At 51.0% G+C, this 15,410-nt stretch overlaps 1 protein-coding gene across 3 annotated transcripts in view; it reads right to left on the bottom strand.

The window, feature by feature from the left end:
* Window positions 1-15,410, bottom strand: part of SLC22A23 (solute carrier family 22 member 23) — a 154,169-nt gene that overhangs the window by 103,656 nt on the left and 35,103 nt on the right. For all 3 annotated transcript variants that reach the window (XR_009009551.1, XM_057555145.1, XM_057555146.1), the window contains exons 2-3: window positions 14,360-14,463; window positions 9,087-9,241 (exon numbers count right to left, since the gene is read on the bottom strand). Coding sequence is in view for 2 of the 3 variants with exons in the window: in XM_057555145.1 (XP_057411128.1) it covers window positions 9,087-9,241; window positions 14,360-14,463 (259 nt within the window). In the remaining variant the exon portion in view is untranslated. The remainder of the gene's footprint in view (window positions 1-9,086; window positions 9,242-14,359; window positions 14,464-15,410) is intronic.

The following is a 15,410-nucleotide window of genomic DNA, read 5'->3' as shown; positions in this document are numbered from 1 at the left end:
AAACCAGTCACGATTTCATCTCCCACAGATCCGTTTGGATGTTTTTAAAGAAGCCTGGTCTTTTTCACTTGCTTTCCAGGTGACGTTCATTTCCTCTCTTTTGTTTCAAGAGTGAAAAACAAAACAAAGTCCGTCTAACACCGCTCTCTTACTTCTCCTCAACCCCCTCTTCCAGTCGGCACAGCTTCCAGCACTGTGTCCCTTCCTGTCTTTCCAGACGAGAGAAGAAAACCCTGTGGCGTCTAACGGGACCCCTGGAACAGACCTGTGAGCCCACCTGGCAAACGTGTGGCGAGAAAGGAGGGTGCAGTGGGCGAGAAAGGCTTTCCCACAAGTGGCGGGGGTGGTGGTGGAGCTGCGGCCTAGAAGGCAGGCCCGAGAACCACAGGGACAGGGAAGCAGTCAACTGCTAAGCCTGCCCCCCACTCACCTCCCACGTCATCTCTGACCTCAGCCCCTCAGCGCTGCAGCATCCAGAGAGCAGCGACTCAGGCTGCCAGCGCGGGCCGGAGAAGGACACCATTCAGGGCCTAGCATCGCCGGGTTCCTGTCCTTCGTGGCCCCTGTTGAGGGCTATGAAACCCTCAGCACCGGGAGGGGCTCCTGGCTGAGCTTAGAATGAAAAGCCATGGAATGCTTAAACAGGAAAGCACGGGGGCAGCGGTGGTTTTCACTTGGTTTTGTCGTTGCCGTATCTTGACAGCGGTAGTCAATGTTAACACCTAGAATCCATTTGTTTTTGTTTTCTACCCATTTTCTCCACAAATGGTTCCACGGGACACACTTTGAAACCTGTGCCCTGACTTGAGAGAGAGGGAGACAGAAGCTTCGAGATAAAGCAGTTTGCTGCAGGCACACGGTTGGTCCACCATGGAGCTCACGCTACACCTGGATCTCCTGATCTCCACGTCTCTCTCCTTCCCCTTTTAGTGTGTGAGCAGCTTGTTTCAAAGGAAGCCGTCACGCACCACTAGAATCCCAGCCTGGGAAACACCCAGTCCTCAGGGATGGACTCAGCGTTAATAACATCCTCCACTGCGGGGGGTGGGGGGGGTGGGGGGGGGGAAAGGCATCCAAATACTCTCATTTTAGAATGCCAGATATCTAAATATTTTCTATTTTTTCCGCTGATTTTGAGACAGGACGCTCTTCACCAAATTCGAAACACCCAAAGGAATATGCACTTGACGCCCACTCACACGAACCTCTGTCCCAACTTCCAGCAGAAGACTGGGCATCCGGGCCTCAGTGATGCCACCAGCCGCGTACCCTTCCTCTGCCCTCGTATTTCCACCTTTGACGTGCAGGTGACACAACATATCCTCACATGCCCTAGAGACACACAGACATTTGCACTTTCTTCAGAGAAAAGTCTCCATATAAATCCAAGTTGCAGCTAGTACGTGAGAAGCGGGAGAGAGGTTTCATCATTTTTATTTGCAGAACTGCCACTACTCCGAGAAACACCGTCCTCGGCAGCGCTTCCTGGTTCCCTGCTGGACGACTCGGCCCTCCAGTCTCAGACCAGCCACAGGGCCCCAAGCTGTGCGCCACCTCAACCCCTCGGGAGGGCGGGACCAACCGCCGGAACCCCCGCCCCACGGCAGCATCCCGAGAGCGCTGGGGATCCTGGGGGGCGTGACGGGGAAGGCAGGCGAGGGGACCAAGGCCTCGTTACCTTTCTCTTATACATCTGCTCCCTCCCTCGTCACAGTCTGCCTGTGGTTTAGGAAAGTGTTTCCCGTGAAGAAAAAGACAGATGGGGAAACCTAAGTCCGTTCTGATTTCCCAACCATGCCGTTTTGAACCTGGATCGAACCAAAACTCTTCTGAAGTTTAAAAATAAATGTTTGTCAAAGGCGCTGGGTAAACTCTGACTCACTTCCTTGGTGGACAGAGCCCTGTAGGTAGAGCTGGTCCCACCAGAACGGGGCGCTGGCTCCCAGGGTGGCGGCAGGGAAGACCCAGGCATCCGAAGACGGGGCAGGTGGGGGAAGAAAGAGGCAACAGATGACGATGGCCAGGCACACATTCACGAGAAACTGTCCCTTCACCCCGCAGTGCCAATATTTGCTCATCAGCCAGCTGGGGTCACTTATACTGATACTGTCCCTTCACCCCAACGCACTGCAAATATTTGCTCATCAGCCAGCTGGGGTCACTTACACTGAAACTGTCCCTTCACCCCAAGGCAGGGTCAATATTTGCTCATCAGCCAGCTGGGGTCACTTACACTGAAACTGTCCCTTCACCCAAACGCAGTGCAAATATTTGCTCATCAGCCAGCTGGGGTCACTTACACTGAAACTGTCCCTTCACCCAAACTCAGTGCAAATATTTGCTCATCAGCCAGCTGGGGTCACTTACACTGAAACTGTCCCTTCACCCCAACGCAGGGTCAATATTTGCTCATCAGCCAGCTGGGGTCACTTACACTGAAACTGTCCCTTCACCCAAACTCAGTGCAAATATTTGCTCATCAGCCAGCTGGGGTCACTTACACTGAAACTGTCCCTTCACCCCAACGCAGTGCCAATATTTGCTCATCAGCCAGCTGGGGTCACTTACACGGAAACTGTCCCTTCACCCAAACTCAGGGCTAATATTTGCTCATCAGCCAGCTGGGGTCACTTACACTGAAACTGTCCCTTCACCCCAACGCAGTGCCAATATTTGCTCATCAGCCAGCTGGGGTCACTTACACTGAAAATGTCCCTTCACCGCAACGCAGTGCAAATATTTGCTCATCAGCCAGCTGGGGTCACTTATACTGAAACTGTCCCTTCACCCAAACGCAGTGCCAATATTTGCTCATCAGCCAGCTGGGGTCACTTATACTGAAACTGTCCCTTCACCCAAACGCACTGCAAATATTTGCTCATCAGCCAGCTGGGGTCACTTACACTGAAACTGTCCCTTCACCCCAACGCAGTGCCAATATTTGCTCATCAGCCAGCTGGGGGCACTTACACTGAAACTGTCCCTTCACCCAAAGGCACTACAAATATTTGCTCATCAGCCAGCTGGGGTCACTTACACTGAAACTGTCCCTTCACCCAAACGCAGTGCCAATATTTGCTCATCAGCCAGCTGGGGTCACTTATACTGAAACTGTCCCTTCACCTCAACGCAGTGCAAATATTAGCTCATCAGCCAGCCGGGGTCACTTACACTGAAACTGTCCCTTCACCCCAACACAGTGCAAATATTAGCTCATCAGCCAGCTGAGGTCACTTATACTGAAACTGTCCCTTCACCCCAACGCAGTGCAAATATTTGCTCATCAGCCAGCTGGGGTCACTTACACTGAAACTGTCCCTTCACCCCAACGCAGTGCAAATATTAGCTCATCAGCCAGCTGGGGTCACTTACACTGAAACTGTCCCTTCACCCAAACGCACTGCAAATATTAGCTTATCATCCAGCTGGGGTCACTTACACTGAAACTGTCCCTTCACCCCAACGCAGTGCCAATATTTGCTCATCAGCCAGCTGAGGTTACTTATACTGAAACTGTCCCTTCACCCCAACGCACTGCAAATATTTGCTCATCAGCCAGCTGGGGTCACTTATACTGAAACTGTCCCTTCACCCAAACTCAGTGCAAATATTTGCTCCTCAGCCAGCTGGGGTCACTTAACTGAAACTGTCCCTTCACCCAAACTCAGTGCAAATATTTGCTCATCAACCAGCTGGGGTCACTTACACTGAAACTGTCCCTTCACCCCAACGCAGTGCCAATATCTGCTCATCAGCCAGCTGGGGTCACTTATACTGAAACTGTCCCTTCACCCAAACGCACTGCAAATATTTGCTCATCAGCCAGCTGGGGTCACTTATACTGAAACTGTCCCTTCACCCAAACTCAGTGCAAATATTTGCTCCTCAGCCAGCTGAGGTCACTTATAGTGAAACTGTCCCTTCACCCAAACTCAGTGCAAATATTTGCTCCTCAGCCAGCTGAGGTCACTTACACTGAAACTGTCCCTTCACCCCAACGCAGTGCCAATATTTGCTCATCAGCCAGCTGAGGTTACTTATACTGAAACTGTCCCTTCACCCAAACGCACTGCAAATATTTGCTCATCAGCCAGCTGGGGTCACTTATACTGAAACTGTCCCTTCACCCAAACTCAGTGCAAATATTTGCTCCTCAGCCAGCTGGGGTCACTTAACTGAAACTGTCCCTTCACCCAAACTCAGTGCAAATATTTGCTCATCAACCAGCTGGGGTCACTTACACTGAAACTGTCCCTTCACCCCAACGCAGTGCCAATATCTGCTCATCAGCCAGCTGGGGTCACTTACACTGAAACTGTCCCTTCACCCCAATGCAGTGCCAATATTTGCTCATCAGCCAGCTGGGGTCACTTATACTGAAACTGTCCCTTCACCCCAACGCAGTGCCAATATTTGCTCATCAGCCAGCTGGGGTCGCCTATACGTGACCACACAGCTCAGTGACTCACTCCCTGGTGGCACGGTTCAGGGGACTGTCTTCTTTACGTACAGCACAGCTCTGATGCTCAGAAACCCTGTCGACTGAGATACGTCCTAAGGAATATTAGTTCAGAAGAACATCAAATTATAGAAACACAGGCAATCGCGAGGAAGAAAGTCACGCAGCACGATGGAAATTACGCAGCCTGAGTCCAGATCCATCATCTATCTCACGAGCTAGTGAGAACAGAACATCACCCCACCCAGAGCAAACTCAAGGTTCTTCAGAGATTATTTACCGGTTAAGACTTGGCTCCTCATTTTGCACAGTAATCAGTAACTTAGTCACCTGTGAAATTTCTAGTCACTCCTTGATTATGTGTAAAATTCGTCCAATTATGTATGCTGTCTGGGTTTGAGGAGGGTTATTATAATGAGAACACGAAGCTTTTAATTTTTCAAGGAAATTGTTCAAACAAAACAAAACAATTGTTTTGTTTTTTGGCCTAACTGTTGTTAGGCCAAAAAACAAAAACAAAAAAGTAATGTTCATTCACCCACCGTCAGTAAGGCATGGTCTCTGCTGGCAAAAAGCAGGGCTCATTACTTGCGCTCAGGGTCGGGGGAGGTTGCTAAAAGTGGGGCGGGGAAGACAGAGATCAAACGAGGAGAGAAACTCAAAAAAGTATGCTAAAATCATTCCTCTCCCCCAGGACTTTTTACATCTGATATCAAGTCAACTCAAAAAGCTATAACCTCTCAGGGCTTCTTTTAAACAAGGACACATCTTTACAAAAGCTGCATCACCGTGTCTGTGAGGTTACGAATCCTTGTTGGAAAAAGAATTCACACCACAACAAATCACATCTGCCCGTGTTGAAAAGAGTCTGTTTCTTTAGTCTCTGACAAGACTTTATTTTTCATAAACGAATAAGGAAATGTGATGCTCGCTTCTTTTCTCTGTCTGTGGTTCCCTGCTGCTGGCCCAGCTAAGTCAAGACTTTATACCTTTTTTTTTTTTTTTTCGGGTCCAGAGCTAAAGGGCTACAATGAAGCCACCAGGGTGGCCCAAGTGTGTTTAATTATTTCAGTGTCTCGTGGGGCCTCAGAGGCGGCAGGAAGCTCGGCTGTAGCTGCCACTAACCATTCAGCATGGCTCGCTGTCTCTGGCTCCTGCCAACATGCTTACAGGTACAGACTCCTGGGAAGATGCCAACCGTCTCTAGTTTATGTCCTAATTACACAACCACATCTCCTTCTGGTGAGCCGAAGGAAACTAAAGTTTCAAGGAGAGAGTCTTTAACTGGAATGTACCTTAGACAAATTCCAAAACAGGAAAAACCTTAAGCAGCCTTGCACGTAAAAGCACAAAACTTTCACATGTCAGTATCATGTCTCAAAATGAAGAGTCCACCTTCATGGCAAGCTCCGCAAGAAACGAAGTCGGCAAAAATCATGACTCTCCCTTCTTACAATGCCAAGAACCTGCAAGGCTGAAAAAAGAATGATATCCAGGTCTCTTCTGAGAAAATTCAGACCTTTCCAGCAGATGCAGTAAGTAAGCTAAAAACCTGCCAGTTGAAGGGGGAGAAAATGTCAGGACCGTAAAAAATGTATCTTCCAAATAATCAACCTCCCCAATGTAAAAACTTTTCTTTAGAGTCAAGAAATACTTCGACCCTGTGACCAGGGTTATGAAGAATTTCCTTTAAGCAAAACAAATTCCCGAGCATTCACTAAGCATATATACTAGTGTATAACATGTTAGCAAGCACACTAATTAGGAAATTCAGAGTCACCTGCCCTACGGACTGAGAGCTGGTCTCTTAAATTCTCGTCACCAGCCTGTCTTCTCCCAAGATTGCCAGAGAGAGGGGCTACCCCAGCCCAGCACGCAGCACACCCACTCCAATGCTGTCTGCCCGTTACAACTCTATTTCCTTTTTTGAGTCTCCTTTCCCAAACTTAGCTTTCCTGATTTACGCTGTTTAAATATTATCTCAATGAACTCCAAGTAATCATTTATATCGTTTTGCTTTTTTTAAATTTTGCTATATCAGATATCGTATTAACTCGGACAACGGGCCACTGGTGGATATTTGGAAATTTTCATTGCAATGGTATTTGTCATGACGTTTGACTCATAATCCCAATCTAAGAAAACATAACTATTTATTTATGCCTTGCTTCATTTCCAAGAAAACTTAAGACTGTGTGCAGAAATCCATATAATAAAATAATACTTAAATTATGGAGATAGGAAAATGGGACAAAGGAGAAATGAAAACAGAAAATTTCAAATAAAACTAGGAGAGAGGCCAGCATTTAAAGCTCAGCTTGTCAAGCCCACACACATGCTAGATCAGAGTCTAAGCTTTCCAAGCTTCCCAGCGTCAGTGGAAAGAGAGAGAATCACTTATCAGTGGCTAAAATATGACGGCCCACTGGTCAAATCTGGCCACCATCTGCCTCTAAACAAAGTCCTACTGGAACACGGCCACATCTAATCATTTACATATTATTTATGGCTGCTTTCAGGATACGATGGCAGATCTGACTAGCTGCAACAGAATAAAATATTTACTACCTGTCCCTTTACAGAAAAAAGTTTGCAGATGCCTGGGTTACATGATCTGTGCTGGTAAGATAACAGCAAAGCCGTCTCCCGGGATAAGCACGCTCTTCGTATGGTTCTGAAGTATGTCAGAGAACGTTCTACTATAAAGAGCTCACTGTGTAAACTCATGAAAAAACAGCCTTAGCTTCATTTTTCACAGTACATACAGCAACAGATTTCACAGGGACAATGGCGATTCTACGTGAGGCTGAAATGATGCCGTTTGGGGGAAATTCTCTCCAGGTCTGGCTGCGTTCAGGGGAGTCTGCAGAGATGGCCAGGGCCGGCCACCCCCTGCCCTCCTTCCTTATCACAGGCCGGCAGGGCTAACAGGTCAGGCTCCTCTCCCGCTGGGCCCCAAGGGTCCCCCCAGGTCCTCTGAGGTCTCTGCCAGCAGTTGGCATGCAAGATAAAACCGATATGTCAGCTTTGCTTTAAGGCTCTTTTCCGTGAACATTCTCTCCACGGAATGTGGTTAAGCACCGGGGTGGTGAGATGGAGGTTATTTCTCTGCTAAGTGTCTGAAGCGCGGCTGTCCCATTCTGCCAGCGTGCAGAGCCGTCCCCGGGAACAGCGTCCTTGAGGAAGCAAAGGACGGATGTCCTCCTGGGGGAACCGGAGCCCCGCGGGGATGGCGGCCTGGAGAGCAGACGCCCACGCGCCTGAGCCAACATGGGGCCAGGGGGCTTGAGAGCAGGGCCCGGAGCCTCCTCCAGAACGAGCGCGAGAGCCGCTGCTCTGCACAGACGGACGGGTGGGCAGGGATGGAGAACGGCCCAGGCACCTTGAGTGGAAGCGCTCAGGCCCACCCCGCCCATGATGTCTGTTCAAAGAAACAAACCGTCCGAACAGACATCACCTCGACCCACTGCCCTGGAACACGTACATTCCTTAAGAACCCCCAAGAGCAAGGGTTCCAAAATAAATGCAAATAACCGGGAAACGGTGATTTCTAAGAAACCACAATTCAATTCAGTGTCAGAAGAAGATAACAGAACTGTCAACAGTGACTTTAGGAGAACACGTCTGTAGCCCTTTTATTTTCCGTGGTTATAAAGCTACGTTATAATCGACTATAGTTCTGTTCTCTACAGTAAGGGAACAAAATCCAGGCTATCTAAAAGTGTTATTTAAAGGGATCATAGACTAAACTAAGAGAGGCGTACTTTAAGATAATCAGAGCTATCCTTATTGACCCCACTGGAAACTGCTACTTAGTCTATCCTGCCTATGTTGTCAAAGAGAAAGAAAAAGAAAACATGTCATAAATCATCTTACATTAGTCCTAACAGTTCTTTCCACACTGTGATTAAAAAGTATAAAACTAGAAAATAAGTAAACACCTAAAACCTTCCTTCTTCTTGTGGGCTTGTGGCCCTGTGCTAGGAACCACCAACTACAAAGAAGTGAGACAACCATCCTTGACAGGAGAGTTAAAAGGGCCACAAACACGATGGAAATTTTCTTCACCCTAAAGAGACTGGCGTTTGCTCTCCCAGCACCAGTGTTTAGGGTTCAGGTCCAGACCACTTAAGCCACATGTGGAGGTGGGAAGCCTGGACCTGGCGCAGTCTTAAAGAAAAAAAGACAAGAAACACTCTTGAGGAGTCCCTCAGAACACTGAGCCCGGACCAAACTGGAGCAGGCACTTGGTATGCTCTTCTGGAACCCAGCGCAGGGATGCCCGGATACGTCCAGGTTTGGCAGTGCACGGAACGTGAGCACAGAACATCCCGGGGGAAAGCAGAAGCCCGTCCACGCCCACTGCGGGCCGATCCCCACTTCTCCGGGCCACGATGCAGCCCCCCACGTCCTCCGACGGGCCCTGAGCCTGAGCTGGAGCTCGGGCTGAAGGGAGGGTTAGAGACGCAACGCGGGAACAAGTGTTTTCACAGCAGATGAGGCCTGTGGTCCGAACCTCCAGAAGCTGCTGCCTCCACAGCCCGCCCCCCGCCTCCCCGCATCGCAGCACGCAGCGGCCACACGTCCCCTCATTTCTTCAAGACCCGCCGTGAAGGCTCCTACTTACGTAGTGCGTACAGGGTGAGAATCACACCAGCCAGGCAGAATCCTTCAAAGAACCTGAGTGTGCTGAACATGGTCACGTTCACAGACAGCGCCACGGTCAGTCCAAAGACGAGGATGAAGATGACGGAGAAGAGCAGCACGGGCCGCCGGCCGAACCTGCACGCGGACAGGGACACGGTTAGCCGTCACCGCCGGGTGGGGCCGCGGGGCGGACGCCACGGCATCCCTGGGACCGCCGGCTCTCGCTGGGTGCTGGATGAGCACCGCACCGAGTCTGTATCCCTCCTGGACCCACCCGGGGAGGCCCAGGGGTAGAAGGTCCCCGGGGGATATGCACGCACCCGCTCGACTTGTCGATTAGGGAACACAGGTCAAGAGTACCGCACAACAACAGACGAGAGACGGGAACCACGTCCTGTTGTCGAGTCTGTTCCCAAGTACATGGGAGATAATTCAACACAATCAATAATACCTTCCCCACACACCAACCTTGACACGCCCAACATTCAATGTCTTGAGAAGCTGCTGACCTTTGGAACTGGCTCCAGGGTCAACACAGACCCCGGGCAAGCGGCTTCAAGCCGTTTCTCTGGGCTGTTAACTAGTCTGGCCCGACCTTACCCGTGGCCTGGTGGAGCCAAGGGCCAAGCCGGCTGCCGACTGGTTTCAACTATATGATGAGAAGAAAATTTAAGGGATCACAGGCTTAAACTAAGGTAGCCTGACCTGTACACAAGGGGTGTGGACCCGAAAGTGAAGCCCCCAGGGGCCCATCCTCTGCACCTCGGGAAAGGGCAGCGCGCACCCTGGGCTGGTGGGCCGCAGCGCCAGCTGGTGAGAGCTCGGTGACCACTAGGGGCGATGTGCTTCTAGGCGTGGCCCGGGGGGGGGGAGCGGGGAGCGGTGGCCCATTGGGATGGGGAGGCCCTTGTTCTCCATCCCTCCCAAGCTAACCTGCCACGTGTCCCAAATAAAGCAGAACCCTCCACCACACAGATGAATGTGACACAGCCAGAGTGAACTGGAAGGAAAGCTCACAGAGCAACTGGACCCCATTTGCCAAGGGAACAAAGTCCACGCCTGGTACCCCAAACACCTAGACTTAGGACAAGGCACCTACCTAAGAGCAAAATGCCCAGAAAGGGCAAATGGAGAGAAATGGAGAGTAGATTCGTGGTTGTCTAGGGCTGGGGTGAGAATGGCGGTGACGACAAATGGGCAGGAGATGGAAATGTTGTAGACTCAGCATGTGGTGTGACTGCAGAACCCTGTAAATATACTAAAACTCACTGAATTGGGGACTTAAAATGGGGGAGCTTTATGGTATGTAAATTATCTCTCAATAAAGCTGCTTTTGAAAAAAGCAATACTCAGCAGTGCACGGCCTTGCCCTGTGCAGGAGATGGATGTAATTTCTAGAAACTCTGGGGGCGGGAACTACAGGACCCAATTTCATTCAGAATCCCTTAGGCTTCTGGGCACCTGCATCAGTCACTTTGGTTTAGAGAAAGGGGGCCAAGGCTGCGAGCTCAACGCAACGTTAAGTCAACCTTCTTATCGAGATTTTAGCCATTACCTCCCTTGACTTGTGCTGGGGTCACTAAGCCCTTATCAGCAAAGACTCTATAGATAGTTTGGTCCAAACCCAACCCGTTTACAGAAATAAATTTAAGCATGGCTTAGTTGGGTCTCCTGAAATGAAGGAAAACAAAGTCTAACTTACCCGTTCTTGTTTACCTCGACTTCCCTTCTCTGTAACATGGGATAACATCCTGCATCACAGTGTGTTGGGATCACTAACAGGGATGACGGACAGGGCACCAAGCAGCTCGTGGGTCCCCTTCCCGCGTCCTGCGTCCCTGTCGCCCACCAGACATGGTCTGCCCTGTCCTGACACTTTAGGAAAGATCCTGGATTTTTTTTTTTAACTTGTAGAAATGATTCTAAATCTTTCTCTCCCAAATGGTTGCTAAAATCATTAAGCGAAAATTAGTATTAGGAACTGTGGGACAAACATGGTCCTCAGAGCCAGAGCCCCCGGCCCCGAATCCAGGCTCCCTGAGGAAGGATGGAATCTTGAGGAAGACCAGCCTCTGTCAAACGAGCCTTGTGCTCTCTTCAGGAAGGGCCGATGGGTACAGACACGTGCAAGTGATTTAGAAAGCACTGGAGTTCAAGTGCGCACCGGCTTCCCCAGAGCTGGGGCCCTCCCCTACCAGATGACCGGTAAAATCTCACCCCCAAATCTGTGATGCAGAGCCTTTGCAGTCAGGATCTGTGATGCGCAGAATAACGGCCTCGGGGGTGCCCCGGTCCTAATCCTCAGACCCTGTGACTGTGTCACCTCTCACGGCAAAAGGGGCTGCACAGACGTGACGAAGGTGAAGGGCCTGAGGTGAGGTGACTGTCCAGGTGGGTCCAATCTAAGGACCCGGAGAGCCTGTCCTTGCAGGGAGCCAGAGAGATGACCTTGTGAGAAGCACCTGACCAGCCACCTCGGGCTCGGAAACTAGAAGTGGGCCGGGAGCCAAGGAACGCGAGAAGGTGGAGAAAGCAAGGAAGTGAATTCTCTCCTAGCACCCCCAGAGGGGTACTGCAGCCCTGCGGGCACCCTGAGTTCAGCCTGGCGCGAACTACAGGACCGTAAGTTAGCTCAGCCAAGCCACCAAGTGCCTGGTAACTGTGACAGCAGCCCCAGAGAAATACGACGGGGTCTCAACGGGACACAGGTGTCCCGCTCAAATGGAGAACTCCAAGGAGATTTTAATGGAGGGATTATTCACAAAAGGGTGGGCAAGCTGGGAGAGAAAGCTGGGGCTACTGTCAGCAGGCAGTGGGGGGAAGGACAGTCTGGAGCTCAGAGACGGGGTGCAGGGGGCCCCTGACTGATGGCAACTCTACAGAGACCAAGCAGGGGAGGGAAATGCCGCCCCCTCGCTGTCCCCTCCCTCAGATCTCCAGTCGGCGCTCCCCCCACCGGCCCTCCGCACCCCACCCCCACCCCCGCCCCGCTGGCCAGGCTCAGCCAGAGGCTCTTGCCAGAGGGCAAGAAGGCCTGCGGTGCAGCCCATAAAGGCAGCCTCCCGGGACCGGCTGGACGAGAAATGCAGGATGTCCAGCAAAAGACCCAGTAAGGAGGGGGGACGAGGTCATCGGGCGAGAGCCGCTGACCGGGCCGGTCCCCCTCTTCCATCTAAACTATCGCGTGACGTAACAGTATCTACTGTCCAGTCCCAGATAGAACGTGTGCGGAAAACAGTCACTTTATAAAGTTTTCTTAGACGCTGACTGCGGTCTTAGCTTAACCTACGACTTGATCAACTTCCCTACACGGCCGTGAAACGGTGCCAAGGGCTGTGAAATCTGGACTTCCCTCTACATGTGTTTATCTCCTTTGAAGCAAGGCTCTAGCAGGGAGTAAAATGCCAAAAATAAATCAGGCAAGGGTGGAAAACACCAAACTTTCAAACTGGAACTGAGGCCCACTCAACATGTGCAGAAAGCCCCAGCACAAGCTGCCTGCCCTGACTCCCCGGTGCCCCTTGCCCACCCACCGCGACCTTGGTGAAGCGGCCACGGAATCAGACTCTGGCTGCTCGCCAAGGAAGACCCCAAACTCTCCTGTCTTCTGTCCCCAGGCCTGGCGTGCGGTCAGGGAGGCCAAACGGCATGGATGGGCAAGAAGTAAGAAACCACAAAACCACGTCTAAACAATTTAAACCATCACAGATCTGTTGGTCGAAGTCCATATTTACTTCCCCTATTAAATCTCTCAGGAATCAGGACACTAAAACCTCCGTCAAGTCCGTGTTTTTAGAAAGAAGTGACATGGTTATATTACTATAGCTTTCCCCACCTATTTCAATGCAGGTTTCTAGGAAACAAAAGTCCTTGTGGTTAAAACACTGGGATTAGAGTATCTTTTAGGTCAGTATAGCTCACTCTGAAGACCTTTAAGCTCAAGTATTTGGTTTAAAAAAAAAACAAACCCCAAACCCTCACCCTTTCCCCGCCTCCACCCCCCAAGAAAAGCCACCACCAAACCCCATGCGAGGGCGGGCTGTGGGTTTCCGGAGATCACTGACAGCGTCTGTTACCATCTCCAGGGAGTATGTCCTTAAGAAGCACTTCCAAACGATGATTAAGCAAATTCTGAACACTCAGGAAATCACACTTCATGTTAATGCAAGGAACTCCCAAATAGGCGCTAGCTTTGGGGAAGAAAGTTCTAGAACCTGAAAGGGGCCTCCGTGGACTCCCCCGCCGCTCTGTCCCCGCAGGCGCTCTCTGGAGCACCAGCCAGCTGTCTACACCCGTGGAGCCAGGCTCTGGGGCCACCACCAGCTTAGTCTCAAATCCCTGGCTCTCCGACCTAAAAGCCGAGTGAACCTGGGGATTTTACTTAAACGTCCGTGCTTCCGTTTCTCCACCGTGAGACAGGGGTAATAACAGTACCTTCCTAACGGGGTGCTGTGAGGATGGGATGTCCTAATCCACGGAGACACTCAGCACAGTGCCCGGCAACGGCAGGCAGTCAGTAAGTGAGGGGTGCTACCACTGTCGCTGTTATTATTACCATGACTACCCCCCATCGCCCTCCGACCAACCTGTCACTTCACCCTGAACCACACACCTGGCCCCTGACCCACCCAAGTAAAGTGTATTCATTCTCGCCTCTGGTCACCGCCCCTCTGCCTGCACCACCCAGCCATTACCCACATGCTGCCCACTTTTCAAGGTCCGGCTCCCTGTGGACCCGCACAGGCATCTGCTGGCCAAGCCGACCACAAGGACTGTCCCTCTCTAAGATCTGTGCGGCATTCAGGGCGCTCACGGGCACAGCCCCACCGTCCAGTTCTCAGGGGTGAAGAGAGTCCGGCATGTCCTCTCCCCATCTTTTGACGCCTCTTTTATACCCACCCGCTCAGGGCCCAGCCCATAAAGCCTCGAAGCCACGTCCCCAGGCTCTTCCTAACCGCACTCTGACGGTCAGGAGGAGATGGGCTTGCAGGCTGCGAGCTGGTTTTGCTAGATTCTAGCAGCCGGGGAATTGCAATGAATTTAAATTCTCACTTCAAAAGGGTCTGCTCTGCGCACCGGCCAATTCTTTTCATTCTGAATTCTGCAGGTGGCAGCTACAGGCTTCTGCTCTGGCACCAGCACCAGGGCAGAGGAGAGCCTCGGTCACGGTGAGCTCACACCGACCGTGCCCCGCGAGGCAGCAGAGGCTCGCTGCGACTCCCGGGTTTGTGCGGCGGGCGTGTGGGTACTTACCAGTCAGCAATGCATCCAGTTATCAGGTAGCCAAAGATTAATCCAACCAGTAAGGAGAACTTAGCGACATGGACCTTCCAGGCATTATCACACACAAGATCCCACTAGAGAGGGGCAAACAGAAAACAGATCAGAGAGAAACACACACAGAGGCCACTTGTCAATCATAAGGGCAACACATAACTGCGCTCAGGGTCATGACACCCTTTACAGGCTGTGTCACACATACCGCTAAGAGTCTCTTCAATGTTTTTGAAAATCCAACAATGAGAAATATAATCTGCCCACAGAAGGCGGTGTAATGTTTTAGCTTGGGACAGAGGATAAAAGTCTGCAGGGTCTCACACCCCCCATGACATCTGCGGATGAGTCTTTCCTCCATCCTGCCACCACAGGCCGGGCATCCCCCATCACTGGCACAGCTATCACGCGGCTCTGCAGGTGGAAAGCCCCTGCCAGCTTTTTGCACGGGGTATCACAGTAACACGAGGAAATTAAAAGCAACCTCTGTGTTTCCATCCCAAAAAACTCCCCAAACTTTATAAGTCGTCTTAAAATAAGAGGGTTAGCAGTAAATACTGAAATATCAACTTTAACTAAGCATTCTTACTTGTTTTCCTCATCAATGTCCCTTGTGTTTTCCCACATTACATCCTAAAGCTACCTGCTCCACTTGGAGAGAAAGCCAATCAATCGGTGAATACAACATTTAGACTATTTTTACAATTAAGCTTTATTATTTAGAAAAATAAATAAAAATAACCCTCCAGTTTTTCCTTCCTCCTTTTGCAGAAGTGAGAGAGAAATGCACGTCTGTTCCCTCGAAGTGACGTGTGTCCAAGTGGAGCACACGTGAAGACACGGCCCTCAATCCACAAGCAACTGACGTCTGGGTCCGAGGGGCAAACAAATGGGGTCTCGGCTTCCACGGGCTTTGGGACAAGCCGAGCTTCTGCACCAGCCACTGCGGACGGAGGGGCCGGCCTGGACAGAGCAGGAAGGCAGCCGCCCGCCACGTCATTCCCTGGACTCCCTGGGACACATCCAGGGC

The sequence above is a fragment of the Balaenoptera acutorostrata genome, chromosome 10 (assembly GCF_949987535.1).
Source record: "Balaenoptera acutorostrata chromosome 10, mBalAcu1.1, whole genome shotgun sequence".
NCBI lineage: Eukaryota > Metazoa > Chordata > Mammalia > Artiodactyla > Balaenopteridae > Balaenoptera > Balaenoptera acutorostrata.
This window is presented reverse-complemented; position numbering and strand designations above follow the sequence as displayed.